This window comes from Phlebotomus papatasi, chromosome 3 (assembly GCF_024763615.1).
Source record: "Phlebotomus papatasi isolate M1 chromosome 3, Ppap_2.1, whole genome shotgun sequence".
Classification (NCBI taxonomy): Eukaryota; Metazoa; Arthropoda; class Insecta; order Diptera; family Psychodidae; genus Phlebotomus; species Phlebotomus papatasi.
Window position 1 is genome coordinate 67,032,292 of NC_077224.1, and position 18,393 is coordinate 67,050,684.

At 32.5% G+C, this 18,393-nt stretch overlaps 1 protein-coding gene across 1 annotated transcript in view; it reads left to right on the forward strand.

Annotated features, from left to right (window-relative positions):
- Positions 1 to 310: 310 nt before the first annotated feature.
- Positions 311 to 18,393, forward strand: part of LOC129807264 (GATOR complex protein MIOS) — a 72,483-nt gene continuing 54,400 nt past the window's right edge. The window contains exon 1 of the mRNA XM_055856411.1: positions 311 to 955. Within this exon, the coding sequence (XP_055712386.1) occupies positions 439 to 955 (517 nt within the window). The 5' untranslated portion in view covers positions 311 to 438. The remainder of the gene's footprint in view (positions 956 to 18,393) is intronic.

Genomic DNA, 18,393 nt, shown 5'->3' on the forward strand with positions numbered 1-18,393 from the left:
AGATCAAAAGAAAAGACCATAAGAAGAGTAATAAAAACCAACAAATGAAAGAAGAAAATAACAACAAATTCAGGAATTAGAAAAATCCAAGTAAAAGATCAATGTGTTGGAGCGGTTGAAGCTATTAGATTAGAAAATTCGCATAAATCTCAAAGACAAGATTGAACAATTATTACTAAATTAATTAATTTATATTGTATCAATATAATTATTTATATTGAAGAAAATATAAAACAGAAAAACAAAATGCAATAAATTCAAATTCCCCTAACAGATTTTAGTACAATTTTTATCCACATTGTATGAGAGAGCGCTGAGCACGGGATTGATAAGAGAGAAGACAGCTGGGCGAAAAACATAAACATTGTGGTGTGTTTTGTGAAAGTGTGTGAAAAATTGTGGTTTTTCAGTGGAAATTGCTGTGGAAAAGTGTTAAAAATGAGCTCTATAGAAGGTCTCCATTGGTATCCCCGGAATCCCGACTACTTCTACACATGGGGCTGCGAAATGAATGTGTACAAAGTGGATACAAGCCTCCGGCAAAATCTCTCAGTAACTTCCAATGCCTACCTAGACCTCTCTCCCTGCACTCATGGAGTCCTCCAGGTGTCCGAGCCAAGATATGTGTACATCAGATGCACTGCCCCCTCTTTCCAGCCCCATTCCCTGACAGCAGCCGCTGGTCTGGTGAATGGAAAAGCAGTTCTCTGCAATTTCATGACCAATTCCGACACAAACATTGAATTCACGCCAAAGCACGCACGTCCCTGCCTCAGTCTGGGCTGGAGTGAGACAGAGACAAATCTGCTGGCAATGGGCTATGACAGGAATCGTTCAGACCACAGTATCTTTGTTTGGGATACGTCAAAGGACCTCAACATCGTCCAACAATTTGGCCTTTCAGAGACAGCACATTCACTGTGCTGGGACAAAAACTCCCGTGTCATTTATGCAGGTACGTGGTCCTCTTGAGAGATAATCCTGCCCATGCCCCCCCCCCCGCCCCTGTTACTATACACAAATCCCACTCAAAGTCTGAGCCAAGAGAGATAGAGAGGATCTCCACACAAATTATGCATTTTCAATTAATCCCACGAGCTCCAGGGAGTCAAATTGGATGGGACAATCAATTTAAGAGAAGGACTCGTGCCCTGGGAAAGACTCCCAGGCTGTGTAGATTGAAAGAATTAAGATGGGAAATGGTGCGTGACAAAAGGGATATTCTCACTTATGCCCACAGAATGAGATTAAAATGATTGAATATGTACCAGATAATTGCTTCTATTGAAGAGATTGGTGGTTTCTTGGCAAGTAACTTCAGCAGCATAAAACAATATTTACCAGCAAATTGTTTGCAAGTAATTCATGTAATGAGCTCAGAGTTGATAAATATAGGCAGGTTAGATTTTCTAGATATTGAAGATTCAAAGTTCATTTTTGTTCAAAGTGATAGAGCCAGCAATATAAACCATCCGTTTTGAGATAGGGTAGTGACACCACTCAATGCTCCAATTCAATTAATGACACCTTAAATAATAAATTGCCGTTTTTTTTCTTTTATTTGAGGCATTTGAGAATCTGCTTTTGTTGGCAGAAAGATCCTTCTTCAGGTTTTTCTAAATTTGATTTTTTTGGATAGGGAAAGCGCACTACCTTCGGACGACACAAGCTTCGAACCTCAATTTTCAATACGTTTTTAATGAATTTGACTGATTTGATCCATTATAGTATATTTTAATAGCTGGTCCAATGCCTTGAATTTCCCGAAATCTTTAGGGAACGAACGAAAATTTCAACATTCACTATTTTTTAAAATAAAAGAGACTGAGGCTTGAAATTTTTATCATAGATATCCTTCATGAACCTTCTTAAACTTACAAAGTTTTAAGGGATTCGAGGAAGAATTATGTAAAATAAAAAAATAATAATAATGAAATTTTGAGCCCTATTTTTGGAATAGTTTTCTTACAGAAAATATCAATACTGATTAGCTTAATTTGAGCACATTTCTCGTTAAGAGAGAGAAAAATTATCTTCGACAAAGTTGTAGAGGAATAATTTCATATAATAATATGTCTATTTGATATTTTTAACGTTTGCGAGAGTAAAACGTTACAAATTATCCGAAGACTGACAAAATTTGCCCCAGCAATTTTGAGAATTTCCACGAAATCGACTTTTAGAAAATTATTCGAAAATCACATTTCTTTCGAGATAGAGGAAAATAGTCTTCTGCAATGTTGCAGAGCAGTAAATTTCCTATAAGAATATGCTCATTATAAAACGTTTAAGTTTTTTTCAGAGCTCGTGAAAAAATTGAATATGCGTTTTGACAAGTCTTGCCCCAGTCTCCCCTACTTTACACTTTTTAACCCTCTAACGGGTAAGACCGCCTCCAGGGGGTCTTCACAAAAATCACATTTACAGCGACAATAAAGGTTTTATTTATTTAAAAGTGCTATAGTGTCCTCGGTAATAGTCTTATAAACATCTCTTGAAAGTTTGAACTCATTTTGACTCTTCGTTTCGTTGATATTCCCAGTTTTGTGTGACAGGTCAGAGTTAAAGCAACAAAAAATATTTGTGCAAAATAACTCATTTCCAATTTCCATAAAAATACCGATTTAAAGTTATCTGACTAAAATAAATTTATTTTTTACTGTAAGATATGTCATTCTACTTTGTATATTTTATTTAAAAAAAAAATTTAAAAAACTAAAAATGTGAATTTTAGAATCAAAAAGAGTTTCAAAAATTTTTTTATATTTTCTCACCTAGCGCCTAAACTAAAAAAGATAATGAAGAATGGATGGTTTTTTCGACTTTATTGGATCATAATTAGGGGAAGTGCTCATAATTTTGGACAGTCTGCATATAAGCATCGATATTCTAAGTTTGAAGTGCCATATTTTCAATACTAATTGACTTTTCTTGTTACTCTCTTTTCAGAAGGGTTGTTTAGAAACTTAGCAAGCTATTTATCGTCTTATTTTTTATTAAAATTAGTTTTAATACGTTTAAAAATGAATTGATATGTAGAGGTGAATTTGACTCTTATTTTGGACAACTTGGTTATTAATTTTTACAACTTGTCTGTTAATTTGGACAGATAATCCGCCTCAACAGGATGCCCATTGTTCTTCATTTTATGAACCAATCTTACCAAGTCCTCTCCCTGATCATGTAAGGGAAACGTGGAATGTCACAAGAAGCCCAGAAACTTTCCATATCATTCACTAAAGTGAGTTGACTTCGGTACTCCAAGTACGTGCGGATTCGCTCATTCCCTGCCCTTTCCGGGAGCCTTTCAAGGCATTTCTCACTGCATCTCTTTCGTAGAGATGATGCTCCTTTGTTTCTCCAGGCATTTGTCCAACCTAGTCATCACAAAAGCTAAAACTTCACGAAATTTCGTGAGAAAAACACCTGTCCAAAATAAGAATCATCACCTCACTGGTGAATGTCTTAAAAAAATTTCCCATTTTTCACACGAAAAATATAATTCACAAGGCAAATCTCACTTCAGGTCAAATGTACAAATCATCAGTAACATGAATCAACACAATATTCAATGAATATTCAATAATATTACTCAAAAACAGCGAACAAACTTTGTTAGTACTTCACCAAAACTAAATAAGACTGAAGTAAGCCACGAAGTTCTGTCATATTTCTCGTAAGCAATTGCTCACACTGAATTTTCAACAAAGCAATTTCAACTCAAATCATATTCAAATTTTAACGTATTTAGTGTTAAAATATTCCAAAAAGAACAAATATTTAGATAGAATTCATTATTCATCAAGTATTGGAATAAAAATCCATCATTTTAATCAATTTATTTTTAGTGTCCAATGTTATCCTCAAAGTGTCCAAAATAAGAAACTGGACAAAATTATAAGCATTTCCCCTATCCTATAGAAAACATTGTTTTAGAACTTTTTTCACATATGGAAGAAAACACCGTTAGAGGGTTAAAGTAAAAGTCAAATCTGTCTTCAAAAAATTTGATAACTTTAAATTTATTATAAAAATTATTGTAAAAAAAACGCTATTAAGACTGAGGTCCTATTCCGTAATCAAAATGGTTCAACTGAATTTTATTATTCGAACTTGAAGAAAAAGCAGAATAATCTAAAAAATATAAATCAGAGTAGCAGTATTTAAAAAAAAATTATTTGAGAAGAAAAATTGGAAAATTTTTAATTTTTATTCTCACCTCGTAATTAAGGGTTTTTAAGGTCAATCATTTTGAGACGAAAATTAGTTTATAGCAATACGTTAGAAGCAGTAATATCGAGTGCAATTTCTGTCATAAAACTTATATTTTGAATTTACTACTGATTTTTCAAGTTTTAACTTCGGTTTAAAATCAAAGGGTTTTTATAATTTTTAATTTTTTATAAAGTTTTATAATTTTAATAATCGAAATAAATAGGAAAAAGGGGTGGAATATCGTTCGAGGCCTTGCGAAATACTCGGACTTATGATTTAGATTTAGATGCTATACCTCAAAACAACTTTCGCATCATTTACTGTTTACCAGTTCTTAACCCATTTAAACCAATTTATAAATCACTCAAAAGATCCCCCCAAATCAGTTTTAAGAGTAATAGAATTGATTTTTAGCCAAAAATTACTTATTGATTCATAACCGGTTCATTTCCGGTTCACAACCAATTTGAACCTAAATCATTCAAAATATTGCTCAAAATACATTAGAAGTAATGTAATTGGATCTTAGATAAAAACAGAGATTGAAGCTAAAATTTCAAGCTTGTCAGGAATTTCAAAATCTTTCCAACAAGCCCAAACATGATACCATTCTGTTGAGAAATGCACCCTCTAGATCTAGACCCTTTTTAATCTTTGATATTGAAAAACTTTTAATAGGAATGATTTAACGGCATTTTCGTATGAGGACGATATGTTCGCCTGGGTAATTTCTAAAATTGATCAGTAAAAAAGTTGTTTTGATCAGAAAAATCGATTTTAATTAGTGTTAATCAAATTTGTTATGATAAATCCCTTTAAATCAAACTAAAAATGGTGCCATTTGCCGAGAATATTTCACAATTTTAAAAGATAACTTTCCATGTAGTGCAATTTTTCCACATTTAGAGCCATCTGAGAGTTCATTTAATGCCATCATTTTAAAATGGAAATTTTGATTACAAATGAAACAAAAATTAAATAAATTAAATAATTAAAATAGCAAAGCGTCCTTTGCGGAGTGCTCGAACTCACGAGAAAGAGCTATCCGTGTATTATTTTTTCACATGCTTTTTGGGCACATACTAATAATATAATAATATTTATTTAATAATATAATATAATAATATATATATACTAATAATATTTGGGCACATAATAAAAACTGCTTAAGAAAAGTAAGTTTTAAAATATTTTTGCATGTGTATAATAAAATAAAATATAATAAAAAAGAAAATTCGACAAAAGTAAATAATTTACGGGTTATATTACCGATTCACTACTGATATGTCCGATACATACGCATTGAAAATTTCAAGATCTTTCAAGAAATCAGAATTTAAGCTAATCGGTTGGCAAATAGGCCCTCCAAAGTGGTTTAACTTTGATGTTCGAAAATTCGATATCGAAATGGTTTTCGAACATATGTGTCCAAGGATGAAATATTCATCTTGATTAACTCTAAAACATATCCGAAATTGAAAAAAATCGTAGAAGCCATTTTCGAAATAAACCAAAAAAAATCTGGTTTTGGAGGGATAGGAAGGAGACAGTGTTGGGAAAAATAAAATAAAAGACTGTCCTAGATAATGTTGATTTATGGGGGGTCTCGTCAAAGACCGGAAGTCGATATCTCTTACCTAGCCGTGTCACAAGTTGAAAAAAAGTAAATTATGTAACTGCCCACTTTTTAAGTTCGAGCAGTACAGAAAACAATATCCATGTAAAAATTAAAGCTAAATGGAAATTTTTAAAGTCAATTTGCAATTTTTTCCTTTTTTTTATTAGTAACTTGTTTTTCTATTTTTCATATTTCACAAAATATTCTCTAGACACTGCATCGTGATAAATGTTTTGAACGGAATTCATTATCTGAACAATCTAATTTTTATTAAATAATCTAATTAGTTAAGTGAAAATTTACTAGTACTGCGCTACAATGCCTCTTGGCATAAGATGTAGCCCTAAATGGAGATATACGTAAAGAAAAGTCCACATTTATTGCCATTCAGTAATTTTCCGTAAAATAATATATTATGCTTTTAACTCTTTCGCGTCCATAGGGTCATATATGACCCGGGGAAAAAAGTTTCTTTTTGGCTATTTACATTAATTGAAATCTAACTGGAGTCTTGAGAAAATAAACCAAGAATCTTACATCCTTCTATTATGATGTCGTGCACGAACAGATAGATTTCAATTAATGTAAATACCCAAAAAAAAGTTTTTTCCCCGAGTCATATTACCCTATGGACGCGAAAGAGTTAAGGACGATTAGGTTACAGATAAATCAATCCAAGAAAAAAATATCTCTGACCCCCAATTTTTGACCCGCTCGTCCTTCAAGGGTTAACACAGGAAAGATTGATATTCAGAAATAAAATTAATCATACATCAAACTTAAAACTTAACAAATTATAAAAGAAAAAAAAACATAATGTTTCGAGTTTAAAAAGTCTTTAGGACTATCAGCATCGATTAGTTATCTGATATTGAAAGATTAATTTTATACATCTTATCAGATTAGCATTTTCTAATAAACCAATAAGAGCTTATATTGATCGATTTTTAGAGTTAAAAAATCATATAAAAATGCAAGAATATGCCAAATAAAATTGTTATGGTCTCATAAAGGAAAAGAACACAATTCACGACAAAGTCTCTTATTTTGTAAAATTTTATCGCTGTAAGATATCATGACAAATGCCGAAATGATTTTCTCTTCTGGTCCTAAATAAGAAATTTATTGACATTGGCAAATACAAGCATAAAAAACTGTATATACAGCATGTTGGATTACAATGTTACGAATTCAAATTTTTTATTCATAACAATTTTATTGGAGTGAGTGACTGCATAAATCAGTGGTAAACATAAAGGATGCTACCAGAAAAAAAACTGACGAGTCACGAAAATATTCTGAATATTTTTGTATTATCTTTAATCTGCCATTTAAGCAAAATTCAACTCTGAACAATGGAATGTTTCAATTTAAGATATTGTCAGAAATTTAAAGAAAACTTCCGCATATCTCTTGTCCACTTCATGCTTATCCTTTCTGTATTTATATCCTTGGTGAACTGTGGAAAATGTAGTGAATGTGTGATAATGATAGCTGGAAAAAGAGGATGAAACAGGAAAAATAACGAAAATAACACAGTGTAAGACATTTTGCTTTTTTTAAAGCGAACATCTTGCTGCAAGCGTTTGAAATGTGCAATTCTGTTGCAGACTTTTCTCCACGTTCAACATCTTTCCAAGTAATGTCTTATTTTTATTGCTCGAACTCAAGGAGAGAGAAGTTTTAATCTATCGATTTTCCATTATATATAATAAGTTTCGAATTTTTTTTGAGTTTATTATGCTTTTTGTTTGGTTTTTCCTCTGTGTTGCACTGACCTAAAAAGAGGTCTTGGTGGATCAGTAGATAGACTGTGCCCAGACCTTTACAATTCTCATCCACCAAGAACTGCCAGTGGCTACAGAAAAACTTAATAAAGGAAACCTGGATTACTCATTCCTATTTATTGGTCCTCCTGGCAATGCCTCCTGGACATTAAGGGGTTACATGAGTCTCTCAAGTCAAAAATAAGCCTTTTTTCTGACAATAATTTATTGTGTCGAAAATATTTTAGAAATTCCAACTTTTGGGATATGAAAGAGTAACTTTAGAACAAAATTAAAGTAAAAAAAATTTGAAAAAATTTGAAAATTCAACCGTTGGTAGCTGATTTTTGGAACCATTCCTCAAAAAAAACGGACCTTGCGGTAGGCAGGATTTCTCCCAGTAGGTTTATCTGAAATCAAAAAAAAACAAATATACTCTGTTAGAGGATTAGTTGTACCCTTGGATGAACGAAGGATTTTTGAAAAAAAAAACAAAATTTGGATTTTTGGCAAAAGTTTTTGTAAAAAAGTATCAATTTTACCCTATTTTTCAACACATTTTGTATTGTAAATATGGTTCTGATTAAAGGAAGTGCAAATTCTTTGTTCGAACACTAGATAATAGTTCTCAAAACAAGTATGCAAAGTTTCAGAAAGATCGGTTCAGTAGACTCTGTGTAATCTTGACTACCACATTGTAAAACGGTGTTTTGAGAAAAACGCGTTTAAAGTTTTACAAACTGCTCTACCTCCTAGAGTTTTACTCCGACTGACTTGAAATTTTCAGATAAAATTTTTCAAACATTATACTATAAAATAAAAAATAAAAAATAAATGATTTTTTTTGACCTGAGAGACCCATGTAACCCCTTAAGGGGTTATATCCGTTATATCCACCTGATTTTACTTTTTATTTTTTGGGAGTTCAACTTGACTAGATTATATTATATAACCGATTTAACCCCTTAATGGGCGTACTACTTCTTCCGATACGTGAATAATCCTAAACGACTAAACGAATGAAATTTCAACTCCCGATTGTCAGCAAAGTTCCCACAAATGAAGATTTTCTAGAAACCTTTTATTCTTTTTTACTACTCCAAGTCCACAAGAGAGCAGTATATATCTGTAATTTCTCTATTTTTCACTCCCTCAAAATTTCCATCTCCCACCCTCCGGGAACCACTCTTCTCAATATAATGTTCACTTGTTCACGCTTCAGATAACTTCTTAGAAATTATGTCACGCTGTTTGTCTGTCCATCCATCTGTTACCACATGTAGAACCCCCACGGTTAGATAAGAGGCTTGTGAGTTTCGGAGAACCCTCCAAAAGTCGAGCCTGCAACAATTAACAAGCCCCTCATTTCCCCCAATCCTCCTCTTCCCCTCCAAAACCATGTTTTTTTCGGGATTTCTCGAAAATGCGTCAAAAATGCAAAATGAGATTGATCGTAATTGGTTTTTTGTGTTTCGAAATTGGCGCATATTATCTACTCTTAATATTAATTGACTTAATAAAAAATTTAGATTGGTGATGAATGATATGAGCCCAAATGTGTAAGGAAAAAAGATATTCACAGGCTTCTCTATCTCACAAATTCGACCATTCCGCGAAGTTGGTGTACTTTTGGTCGTTTTTGCTCTATTATTCTCAATTTTTTTATTAAATTGTTTTCTATTTTTTAATGGGTAATTTCTCTAGAATCCAAAAAATCAGTCATGAATTCATGTCACTATTTCGGAAATCTGAAAGTCGCAAATCGTGTCGAATGAATTATTTATTACAGAAAGTAAAGTAAAACTCTGCACACTGTAGTTTTGTGTGATTTTTTTAGTAGGACTTTAAAGGTTTCTACACACTGGGAGCAATTTTAGTCAAAAAAATTTTTTTTGAAGGAATTGCACTGTTGCAAGTGGAAACGTCCAAATTCTGCCAAAAATGCAATTTTTGACGAAAACTGTCCCCAATGTGTAGGGGCTTTAACCCATTCAGTCAATGTACCAGAAATACTTGATATAGAATGTTTATGTTTTGTAATTAGTTTCCTACAGATTAATAGATGATTTTTTTGAAAAGAAATATTTTTTTTTATCTATTATGGCGGGTCTGGGAGCCCCTGTCAAACACACGTCTTAACGGTCGCTGAATTTAAATTCTGTGAATTAATTCATTACAAATTCTATTGATTTAAATAGAGTAACTATCTAAGAAAACAAATTGGCAACTAGAGTTCAAATCAGGAAAGATGAAAGAGGCCAATTTTAACAAATTCGACGGGATATCGTATTTTCCGTACGCCATTTTGAGCAAAAATTTTGCACGACTTTGTGTGATTAAAAAAAACCACAACAAAATGTATTTTCATCTCTGTCGGACTATTTTTCCCAAGTAATAGAAGAACTAAAGTTACTAAAAATCCATTCCCGATAGCAATTCTGATAAAAATTGCACAGGAATAAATAATCTAAAATCATTCATTTTGTGTATGATATATAATACAATGGTAAGGAATGAGTTAAGCTAAGGTTTAATGCTAGGTCTTAAAGCTAGGGCTTTGAAAATAGGGCTTCTATATTTGTTCTTTATTTTTAAATCCAACCTCATCTATTTCGAAGATCAAGAACTCAAAAGAAATATTTCTAATCTTGTATTGTACTTATTTAATAATGGGATGGTTAATCCTATGCCTTGTAAAAATTAAACGGTCTTGAAACTAGAGTTTTAGCCTAGTTCCTGATAATCCTAAAACCCTAAATATCTCTTTTCTTATTAATACAAACTTAAGTCAACATTTTCAAAAAAAACATTAGCCATATGGGTAACCTTTATGCCCTAGATATATTCTGCACACTTACGACTTAAGCTGAGAGACGGATTAACTTAGTTATAATCAAAATATTGATTAGACTTTACCACTAAGCCATCTCTCGACATAAGCCGAAGGCCCTTGACACACTTACGACTTAAGCCGAGTACGGCTTAGTGGAAAATGATAGTCGGAAAATGAGAGTCTTGGCTAATCCTCAAGTCTTTCAAGGCCCTAAGTCTGGCTAGAACGTTATGGCTTAAGCCGAGAGATGGCTTACAGAGAGAGAGAGAGAGAGAGAGAGAGAGAGAGAGAGAGAGAGAGAGAGAGAGTAGCACACTGATGGTAATGTAGTCTAATCATTATTGTGCTTTTATAATAACACTAATCCGTCTTTCGGCATGAGTCCTAAGTGTGTCCAACACATTAGGTCTAAAGCCTGTATTAAGGGGTTACATGGGTCAAGCAGACTAAAAAATAACCAGCATATTTTAAACTATACTTTCTGAAATCTTCATTTCAAAAATTTAAAAATTGATCAGATCATCAGATAACTAAGTGTCTCCTTTTAACTGATGAGTTAAACTTGTACTTGAACAGTGGGCTTTTTATAGTCTTGATCACAACTTAGTTTCAAGACGAAACATGATTGATGTAAAATACGTCGCAAATGGTATTTTTTAAAAGTACGAGTTTAACTCTTCAGCCAACAGAAAATGTTTGTTTTTTTTTGACGTCAGATGATTCTTTTAAGTAATCTTGTCCATCGTAAAGTTAGTTTTTAAGTCTCCAAAAATCACGTTGGACCGATTGAATTTCTACAATTTTTTAATGAAAATTACAGAAAATATAGTTTAAATGTTGCGCTTTTATATTATTAGGAATTTGTATTTAATCAATATTTTACCATGTTGTAGAAAAAATTACAGCAAATATGCTGTTATTCAGCCTTTTTGACCCACATAACCCCTTAACATCCCATGAGTAGATGAGTTAAACTGATACTATCTGCTCACTGCGTAAATAGATTTATATGCTATAGGTCTTACTTAAATATATTTCTTATAATGTTGAAAAAAAATTAAGACCAATTAACCGTTTTTTCGTTTCCTCACTAAATGCGATTTAAACATTTTCAAGCCAGAATATTTCAAAAAAAGATGATAAAAATATAAAAATAGAATTTAATATTGTACAAAGCCAGATTCGAACCCGAGATTCTGATATTGTCGATCTGTCACTGATATTGTGCAATCCAATCATCTTTATCATATTTTTGTCATTATTCGAATCGTTTTATTTAACATATTTTTAAATGAAAACAAAAATTTTAACGCTTTTTATTACAACGCGGTATTTGTATCATGACTTTCTTCTTCATTTATGACCCTAATTTATTTCTTTTTTAATTGATTTCTCAATGAGTTTCCTTTTTCAGAGCTTAAAATATTTTCTGAGTATTCTCTCGTATTCAAACTTTGTATAGGACATTTGTGTAAGTTTATGTCAACACGATAACTTTCAATTTATTTCAGTTGATACACAAATCGAATTCTCAATAAAAGAATCATATCTCATGCACGATAAAATAAGTTTATAAATAGTTTGCCATCCTATTATTCAGTAGCAAAAATACAAAATTCACAGACTTTCATTCTGGAAATGGCTGTTCTGAGAAGTTTGTGCCAAGACTATTTTATTTTAGGTACACAGTATATAAATGCTTTTCAACACCAAAAAGAAATCGATACAAAACTTTGAATGAAATATATTCATAAAAATAATTGCATACTTTAATCTTAAATTTATCTTTTAAATCAAATAATATTAATAAATAAATAAAAGAATCCCCTAAAGAAAGTGCATTGAAATGAAATTTCTTTTTCTATGGAAGAATGATTTATCACAGCTTCAAGAAAATTAAGTTTGGCTTTCTTTAACTTTTCCATGATGATTCCATTTCCTTTCATAGTGTGGATTCTTTGATAAAGTAAAGTGAATAATTGGTGAATAAGAAAGCATGGTAGCAGGATGTTTCCTTGAGAAATTTACCGACATTCAAATTTTGAAGATTATATAAATTTTGAAAGCGCAACATTTTCTCTTCCAAGCTGTTTTTCTTCATATTTTCTTCATCCACTTTTTGGTCGAGCTGAAAACAATTTCCCAAGTATCATTAATGACGTCCAGGAATTTCTTCTGCTCAACAAAATATATTTTTTGCCCATTGTGTTTGTTTTATGACGATGCTGCCCATTCTTTCCCTTCTGCGTGTGCTTTTTTGGCGGGGGAAGGGAAGGTGGGAGGGTAACGGGAGAAAAGCATAGAATCCGCAAAAGAAGTGAAAAGACTAATCGATATTTCTTCCCTTTTTTTTTATTTCGTACCCTTCTGGAACACTTTTGGAATAAGAAAAGTTTTAAAGCATTTTTGCGTAAAATTAGAAAATTTCCCTTTTCCAAAAATCCCATGTTGTGTTATCCATTGGAAATTATTTGCGCAGAAGCTTTCTCACGTTGATTTAAATGAATATTGCCAAAAAGCGGGAATAATAAAGTAAGTTTTGAACCACTGCGACGATGGAGGATTTGGAGTGGATTAAAGTGTTGACTTTATGTCCCTTGAGATTTCTTGTGAGATAAGCTAAAATGTTGCGACATGTTGGTGCTTTCCCTATCTTAAAATAATATCATGACTTTCACCATGCCAAAGTAACAGTTTCACCAAGAGACGATATAATATATTTAGTAATTTTACTGATAGATAAGATTAGGATAAATGGGACAAATTGGATTAACACAAATTTAAATTTCTCTCCAAAGAATTCTATAAAGGTAAAAAGATTCAAATAAATATTTATTTTATTCAATTCTGCAGGGAGAATTGTAAGTAAAATATCACAACAACTGGTAGATGTTCATGTTTTAGATAAAAAGAAAAAAAAATATACCACAAATCTCCGAAAGGGTGTGGAAATCTATAAATTTGCTGGCTGTAAAAGACTTGGAGAAAGATATAAATTTTACAGCATTCGTGGTGTTCAAAGTTCGTCGAAGAATGATCAAATTTCACTGGATGCTTTCGGAAGGAACTAATTTTGTGTGAAGTGTTAGTTCAACGAAATAAATCGTAAAGTTTATATTGTGGGCAAATAAATTGTTTAATAAATCAGAAAAATAATAAATTACTTGGATAGTTTTAATGGGAATAATATTTTAAAGTTCGATGTTTTCTTTTAAAAAAAATATTTAAAAAAAAACATAAAAATAAAATTCAAATTGAAATTGAGATTCTAAAAAAATAAGTTCGGACTTATTCTTAAAAAAAAACTATTACTTTTATAGAAAATACAAAAACGGAAATTTTAAGTAGGTTGCATAAAGTCATAGGGGTATAAAGCCTGGCTTAAAGTACATCTAGACGCCCCATCGATCCATTATTGTAGAGATAACTGAAATCCTTTGCCGGTTGCAAAGAAACGTAAAGTGGAACTTATGCCCTAGACACACTACGACTTAAGCCGGGATACGGGCTTAACGAATTATAATCAAAATAATGATTGACTAAATTCCCAACGATAGGGGACTCTCCGGTGGTGGCCAGTGGATTTGAAGTCACTTCACAAAGAAAAACATTTCTTTAATCTTTCCCAGAGCTTTCGGTCCTGGATGTGGACCTTCTTCAGTGGTCGACTAAACTATGTTTTTTTGTACTTTATGAGGATCGTTGTTTTGTGTGTTTGTTAACATTATTAACAGAAAGCGCCAAATCACATCATATCCGTACCCAAGAAAAATTGCTCAAAAGTTGAAAATCAGTGAAAACAATTTTCTGAAAGAACCTTCCCAATTGATAATCTGAAAGTGATGATATTGTTCAATCCCACACAAAATAACGATCCCCATAAAGTACAAAAAACGTAGTTAAGTCGACCACTGAAGAAGGTCCATATCCAGGACCGAAAGCTCTGGGAAAGATTGAAGAAGTGTTTTTCTTTGTGAAGTGACTTCAAATCCACTGGCCACCACCGGAAAGTCCCCTATCAATAAACATCACGCCAGTTCTTCATCCAATTGTATAAATTCCCATCAGTGTCTCACACACTAAACCGTTTCTCGGCTTAATACGTGAGACGGATTAGTCAGAAACTGATGGAAATGTAATCTGATCATTATTTTCGTTATAATTACGATAAGCCATCTGTCGGCTTAAGTCGTAAGTGCGTTGGGGAAACTGGGGCACCACCAAATATGGAGTAGCACTAAATACTAATTTTTATTTCTAAACTACTTGAACTATCTCGACCATTTCTTCAGTGGATAAGCATCCCTATAATGCCTATAAATTTCTATAAGTCTTGTATTCTGAAGTCGAATATACAATTAAAACATTGCAGTTTTTGGTTCTACCCAGTGTTTGGTGGTGCCCCTAGTGTCCCATATAGGTCATTAGAAGAACGAACAAAATTCTGCACAGCTGAAATCGACAGTGAATCATCATATATCTTCCACTTTGAAGGCTTTTATTGGCCGTTGTTGATTGCTCTACCCCTTATCCGAAGTCATTTTTTGACACTTACCCAGAATTTTTGAGTAAATCGAAACTCAGAACAATTTAAAGGATTCATCTGTTTTGATGCAAAATTGACCATATTAGCCTTATGTCATTGTAAAAGCGATTTAAAAAGTATTAACAACTAGCCAAATCGGGCCAAAACGTAACCTTATCCATGTTTTGACGTAAGGACGGTAAATTCCGTTTCTCCGAGCATTTTTAAAGATAAAAATTTGAACTTATTGCTGTACGTCTTCATATCCCGTAACTTGATTGGGATATCACCACGGCCAGTTACAATATAAAACTTTTGATCGGAAAGTTACGAAGTGAGATTATTTCCAGAATTTCTATGGTACGTTTTTTCCTTAGAGAAATCTTGTATCAAAATGTAGATCAAAGTTCAGTCGAGTACCGATTTCTCGAATTCTTTCAAAAATGGTGCCGATTTGCCGATCTCGTGTCAATCTGCCAATTGACCGCTATTATCCCGATCCCATGACGATCTCATGTCGATCTACCGATTTCTGGACGAATAGTACGGATCTGCTGAATTTTAGCTCCAGATCGGCACTCTTTTGCCGATCGCCGCTCGCGGTTCACTCTGAGAACCATTTATTCACCTCTTTTCTTGTAATAAATTAATATAAGACCGGGTTTTAAGCAACAGAGAATAAAAGTCTAAAATAAAAAGAAGCCTAAAAAATCAGAAATAATTTAAAAAAAAAACAACATAAGTGTTTTCTTTTTTTCCCTAACTGCTTTATAAGGATAGTGGTTAAACAATTTGAGATATCAATTTTAAGACTTCATTGACCACCCTATTTTCCGTATATTTTCTATATAATAATAATAATAACAATCAATTGTTTTACAAAATGAAAATAAATCAATTGTAAAATGGAGTAAGACAATCACAAACTAGGATAAAATCATTCGGAAAGTTGGATAAAACTCTCCTAATCCGTTGTGAATTGGAATATGATCCATCGGCGAATTAAAATAAAATTAATCGTCGCAAAATGGGACAAAAAAAAGAGTTTCATACTGCCATAGAAACAATCGTAAAATGAAATACGATCAATAAAAATTTGATTAGAATAAATAGCGAAGTAGTATTTGATTTAATATTTAAATGGGATAAAAACTATCTCAAAATGGATCAAAAAGCAATCTCATAATGCAATAGCATCAGTCTCAAAATCAGCAAGCGAATTTTACAATCTCAATGTGAGAATGAGATTCTCAAACTCAACTCAACTAAGATTGAGTTGAGAATATTTTTTGAGAATGTTTTAAACTGTTATACTGGAAAATGATGTTTACATTTGATAATTCCAGTGTCAGAACATTAATGTTTTGAAAAAGTGAATTAATCGAATTAATTCTATAATGCGCACCTTAAGGCACGGTTTTTGGTTCGCGAAATAATATTTGGAGGCATCAAATAATCCTTAAATTTGCTAGAAAAAAAGTTGATATTTTTATGCAAAATTATAAATTATGTGTATAAGCATAAAAACTCTAGATGACTTGTGATTCTTACTTTGACCACATTACCGTTATTTTACTTTTTACTTAAACATAAATATTTTTACAATTATTAGCATTTACATTAAAAAGCACAATAAAAAATGGGAACCAATCCCCGTTTTGGGATTTATAACTTAATTTTTATATTTATAATAGAGCGGTACTAAAATTATCTCCATTTTGGGGATAATACTCAGAATGGGGATTTTTTGTCCCCACTGAGTTGGTGCTTTAAAAGAGAAAGAGAGCACTAGATAAGTTTCTATGTTCACCGCTACTAGATTCTCTTTCGCATGTGGTAAAGTCGCTGTATCGTTTTGGTAAAAAAAAAAACTACTAAATGCAAATTATGACCAGCGCACAATAACTTTTGTTTGTAAACATATTTACAAAATTTCCTATGAGAGTGAGCGAGATGCCTAGATCTAGATCTCACTCACTCTCATTGAAATGTCAAAAACATGTTTACTAAACAAAAGTTATTGTGCGTTGGGCATTATTCAAAGAGTTTTTGTGAAAATTGTGCAAAGGTTGCTTAGAACTTACTCATAAGAAAGTAGTGATTTAGTTAAAATTGTTTTGATCTGATTTTTTTGGTGGATTTTTCAAGAATTTGTGGCAATTGTGAGTAAAAATTGCACTACAACAGACTGTACTGTGTCCAAGGTGGAAGTGCGAAGTGGACGAAATTTCATCGGAAAGGGTTCCTGGATATTCAGGGAGATCTTAGTAATGGTCAGGGAACATGCTCCTTTCATCATCTTAATGGATGAAATTTACTCAATCGGCTTCTCAAGAATTGAATCCGGAAGTGCAGAACATTCCGAAGTGTAACGCACGCTGCTTAAACTGCTCAATAGAATTCGAAACCACAAAGAATATCAAAGTCATTATGATCCACTAACAGCATTGTCATTTTCGATCTACCTCTGTTGAGTCCTCAGCGCTTTGGCCCGAACATCAAATTCCCACCACCAAATGAGGAAGCTTGACTGGACATCCTCAAAATCCATAAGCGTAAGATGAACCTCACCCGAGGGATCAATCTCAGGAGATCGCTGAACTCTAATGCGTGTAGCGTCGAGGGAGTGTGAATGGAGGCTAGAATGTATGCTCTCAGGGAAAAACGTATCCGTGTGACACAAGATAACTTCGAGTTCGGGTGAATATCTAAAATTTTAAAGCACATTTTCTCCACCTTTATTTTTAGAATTTTTTTCGAAATGGCTGGAAAGATGGCAAAGAAACTTATGAACCTTGAATCAATTTACAGCTTAATGTTGAAACGAATTATAAAAATAATCCGGGGATGATCTGCTATTTACTAAAGTTTGAACGTAAAGAGAATAAATTTAAACAGTGGATTAAAGTTTAAGCCAAAGAGATGGTAAAGCGTCCCAGCTTTACAGAATGCCTGAACTCACGAGATAGAACTCTCCGTGATTAGTTTTTCGTATGATCTTTTGGTGCTTACTGGTATACTAGAGATTACATTGATTCGTAATTCACAAAAGCATTTTAAAATCAAAAATTGGTAATAAGAAATGATAATTTTAGAATGTTCTGACATGAGTTACAAGTTCACGGACAAACAAAAAATGTAAATATGAGAATGATAAGTCATTCCAGGATATTCAAGCGATTCATTACTGATTTCAATACCGGTGAAATTTTGGCTTTCAAAAATTCACGATGGCGATTTTTTTGGGTCATAGGTATATTTGGACGAAATGTTCGCCTCGACCACCTTTAAAACATATCTGAAAATAAAAGAAATCGTAGGAGTCGTCTTCGAGCAAAACCAAATTTCGAGCAGTAAAATTAGACCCTCGATTTTAAGGTCCAATTATAATAAATTATAATAAATTTATTATAAAAAAATTATAATAAATTTTTGA